At 45.4% G+C, this 4,575-nt stretch overlaps 1 protein-coding gene across 1 annotated transcript; it reads right to left on the reverse strand.

The window, feature by feature from the left end:
- Positions 1-3,299: 3,299 nt before the first annotated feature.
- On the reverse strand, positions 3,300-3,547 carry PPTG_21341 (hypothetical protein; the record flags this gene model as incomplete). Its single annotated transcript, XM_008896594.1, has 2 exons — positions 3,300-3,329; positions 3,404-3,547. 2 exons carry the CDS (start codon positions 3,545-3,547, stop codon positions 3,300-3,302), a joined length of 174 nt encoding a protein of 57 aa, XP_008894842.1.
- Between the last annotated feature and the right edge of the window lie 1,028 nt (positions 3,548-4,575).

Here is a 4,575-nt window from a genome sequence, read left to right on the forward strand (position 1 = left end):
AACGTAAGATCCCTCCGTAAAAATGTTTTAATTGCGCGCATAAAACGCTTCTTACGTTTGAAAGTAAAAATGTAAATGTAGAAATGACAACACTGTCCTAACGGTCTCCCCAGGACCTAGAAGCTCCTTACCTGTCCACAAATCGTTCCCACGCAGCGGTCCACAGCGAGGTACCTCCTCATTCCCTTCATACCAGTCCTACTCTAGACGTGGAACGCCGACGTTTGCTCCTCTTGCCCTAGCTTGTAGGATGTAGCCCGTTGACCCTGTAGTGAGCAGACCTTCTGGATGCAGTCCACAAGGAAGGGGAATCCACCATCTAGCTGTAGACCGTAACAATTGATACCTTCAGTTCTTGCTGTCCTTGAACCTTCACACTATCGTCTCCGTCTCCACCTCGTTTTCTTCGTCACCCGTGCTTATATGGCGCGCTTGTCATTACACACGCGACCCCCTGCGAAATGCCCTTACTTACTTCATTCTTCGAAGTTCTCAGCGCTATCCAATATTGGATGATGTTTGTTCACTGAGACCTATTAGATGCACCAAACAAGGTTTGGATATATAATGAGAGTATCTAGGCCTGATCAAACAGGGTATAATGAACGGGAATTAAATGTCCCTGCTCATAAGGTGGTATACACAGTAAACGAGTTACAAGTTGCGGGGTCGTGTTGGTATTCTAAGCATGGATCTTGTTTTGGGGTTAATATTGCTCTGTGTACTTTCAGCCTGTGGCATACATAAAGTGCAAAGTGGATCATAAAGGTTTTTGTTTGGATGTTTGGTGCCTCGGTCTCGCAATAAGTCGCCACTTATTGTGTATGGTAGCACTAAGCAGAGGAATTCGTAGTACTTCAGCACTCAGGCAAGATGCCGTCGAAGTTGACTGTTAGCACTTGAGGGTAAATTGAGATCTGATTGAGTTTGTTGTGTTCGCTAGCTAGTTTCCACTGCCTACTTACACTACTCTTCATGCAATATACAGAACAGGACTTGAGCAGCAACTTCAAGCTCGAGTTCATCTTCAAGTTCCAAAGCTTATAGCGGAGCCCAGATGCCGCTTTCACCGTTTGAAACCTTTATCTTCAAGACCCAAACTCCGCTGTTGATGTTGTCCGCGATTTGCGTCTTGAAGAACTCGTGACACTCGGTGTATAATGTTGTAGAAGTTCTTGCCTGATTTAACTATCCCTGGCCTTATCCGAATATATGCATGCTCTTTGCATCTGCATCTCCTGCACGTACTCTTACAAGCAACTTTATGAGTCGTGGTTTTATAGGCGCAGTGGCGTCGAGGAATGCTCATTTCTACCATTGTTACACAATGAAAACGACGCATGAAATGGAACTACGATGTATTGAATTTTTAGTAGATGAGACGTTACGTACAGCTCGATCACGTATATGGCTATGCTGCGGCGGGAATCCACAGTTCTGCCATACAAAATGCCATATCTGTGTGCAGGTGCCGGGGAGTTCATCTCGTTCTATTGGGCAGAGTCACTAGACCTCTCTTTCCTTTGGAACACTTGGAACACTAGTATGTCGACTGTTCCACCACACTTCTTCGCCTTTGGCTTATAGTAGGTGCACTCTGCAAACGTAAAACGCCATTATTTACCCGTGTATCCGTTGTTTGAGCTAACATGTGGCTTTCTTCTACACCGATAACGTTTGCTTGAGGCTCTACCTCACGATGCCCCTCGCTTGAATTGGTAAAATCTCTGTGGTAAGTCCAATCATCTGGGCGTGGAACTTGTTCATGACTGCGTAGTTTAAACACTTCCACTCCTTTTCTCACAAAGGCACTTGTGAACGATATATTCGTTCAGAACAGACCTTGTCAAACAAACCCTAAGAATAGAGTTTTGTACTACTTCGTAAATGTAATTATCCCGAATAGCACGTCGTTGCATTGATGCACTGATCCTGTCGGCATAACGTACGCTGCCACAGTAAATATTTAGAGTCGTGCCGCATTTGAAGAGAACTTCATTGCCTCAATAAGTTCACTGACCAGCGCAGGTCACGTCACCTCCATTGCTTCGTCCTTCCCCTCTCTGCATTCCCCACGGCATCAAGCACCCAACTATGCAAGTATGATGGCTTGGAATCCATCTATCCCACGGAAACAATACCTGGACTAGCTCGAGCTATTGCAACCTTGCAAGACCCTTTGTTACACTCCTCAGCTTGCAATGCAAATAGCAACTTGACACACTGGCTATTCGGATGAATCACATCACAGATATTGTAGCCCATAGCCTGCAGTTACTCCACAAGCGGTAATGATGTCGAACGTTGCTGCGTATTTATGATTCGGCGTCGTTTGAATTGTACACCTTAAAAAAAACAGCAGTAACAATGCGAACCATAGCCACAGGTCCTGTTTCGGCGACGGCCGATTCACCCTGCATTTGCGCTGCATTCAATTCGATTCTACAATGTCGAACAATAATGTATTAACTTGTCAACATTATTAATCAGTTTATCATGATCATTTTTAACCATTCACATCAGCATTACCTCGCACAGTACCCTGTTAAAGCTAAACAAGTCATCACGAACAAAAAATTTCAATGGCTACATGATGTCATCTCGCCTTACCTTATCGCAACTCGTGCCCCGAGTACAAAACTTGTCTTGGACGTATGGTGAAGCGTTGTAAGCACTGGCCGTAGCTTTCAGGCTCGATCATACCCAGTTGTAGCATTGCCGTTGTCGGAAAGTGCGCACGAGAGGGATATTTACTTTTTAATCAACGACGAGGCATCACTGAGCCAAACGTTCTACTAGGAATGACACCACTTTCAACAGTAGTCAACTGCATGACCATGCGCTTTCGTTTGTGGTGGACCATATGTGGGGAAGCAAACCAACCACTCCAAAAGTTCATGATGTAAAATCTTCTTAAATTTGTTGAGTTTGTTTCTTAAACGAGTTCTCTCGTTAGTGTGGTCTCGGGTATCTTCTGTTCATTCCGTGTTTGCTCGATCTTTCTCTCAAGTGCCTGCTTCCAATACAAGTTCGTATCGCTTACAAGTACGGCAGATGAAGTCAGCATGTATGCATAAAAATATTCTATAACGACTATTGCTGTCGAATGAAGAATCTAGCTCCATTGCCTCAACAAGGCTCCATCCGTGGTTAGGCAAATTCGTCAATTCGTCAGAGCTGTATATACCTAATAAAACCAGCAATACGTCAGCATAAACTTTGAAATTGGTGTCAAAATTGAATCAAACCTGTTTCACGAATGCGCAGCGCATTGGTTTCGTCTTTATCCAGCATGGCTTCTAATCGCGCGACTTTTGTGGCAACAGATCCTGACAAAGCAAGGAGGTAATCCGTACCTAAAGTAGCGTCAGCCTGGGACGGGTGTCGAATGAGGTCCACTCACTGACTGTTCTTTATCCGAAAAATACGAATCATTTTCAAGAAGCTTTGGGTCAAAAACTTCCGCCTCATCAAAGGCTAGGCGCTTCAATTGTTGCTCAATATCCTGAGATGGCACACCGGGGTTTTGCTTGCGAGCACTCTTCATTTTGTGTACTGGAACGTCGCTATCACTCGATCCTTTATCTGCATCACTTCGAAGCCACTTTCATTGCTTACAGAGTTGACAAACATCACGTTTAGCATCCACTACTGTCCGGTTAGAGGGTTCGTCAGCATTATGCAGGGGTGCTAGGATCTTCACGTCAGCACTGGAGCTTACTACATCCGAACAGTGCCCCGCCGTGTCAGCCTAATCCGTAGAATTTTGGCCTCCCGCGTCAACGTAAGCCTGTGCTGGGGTCACTCGGTCAGCATTAGCTTGATAGTAAAACCGCATCAAGTCAGGAATCGGTATAAGTTCTTTCCATGTCAGCATGTTTATAGCATAATATACCTTCATTGGCAGTGCATGAGGTCGTCTCGTTTTGTTGATTGAAAAAGGTAACGCAAGCACCACCAACCGATGCGCACGTTGGTTCCGTCTTGTTTTGGTTGACTGTCGCGTGCTGATACGGCTCGGTAACGTAGGCTGTCGAACGTCGCTTGCGCCGAGCTTTCTCCAGTGATGGCTGACTCACAACCAAGGTGTTTTGCTTGGTGAGTCTTGTAGATCCTTCTTTAACGCTCGTTGTACTCTGGACTATATATCATTCAAACACACAATAAGTTGGAGGCCTTCAATCTTTTTTCCATTGAAGCAAGCCCACTTACTTGAGAGCGCATCTGACCGCACCGCCTGGTTTGCAATTCTGAGCAGACCGCATAGCTCCTAGTCCAATCTCACGGAGGAGAGTAGGGCGTCCTTTCCGCTCAAAAAGTCAGCACCTTGCTCTTCATACGACAGCCCAGCTTCACGTAGTTAGCGTTGAGTTGGGTAACAAAAGACGACAGTTAGCTTGACATCAACATCGGCTACATCTCATTAAATAGGCGCACTGGATTTGCAGGCCCCGAGCTGGCTTTCATCTCCAGTTCTCCTTACGAACGATCAAATATCCTTAAAATCCATGGCGAAAGCCATTTGTTAAAGTGCTCTCTCTCTCTCTCTCTCTCTCTCTCTCTCTCTCTCTCTCT

The sequence above is a fragment of the Phytophthora parasitica genome, assembly GCF_000247585.1.
Source record: "Phytophthora parasitica INRA-310 unplaced genomic scaffold supercont2.4, whole genome shotgun sequence".
NCBI lineage: Eukaryota > Oomycota > Peronosporomycetes > Peronosporales > Peronosporaceae > Phytophthora > Phytophthora nicotianae.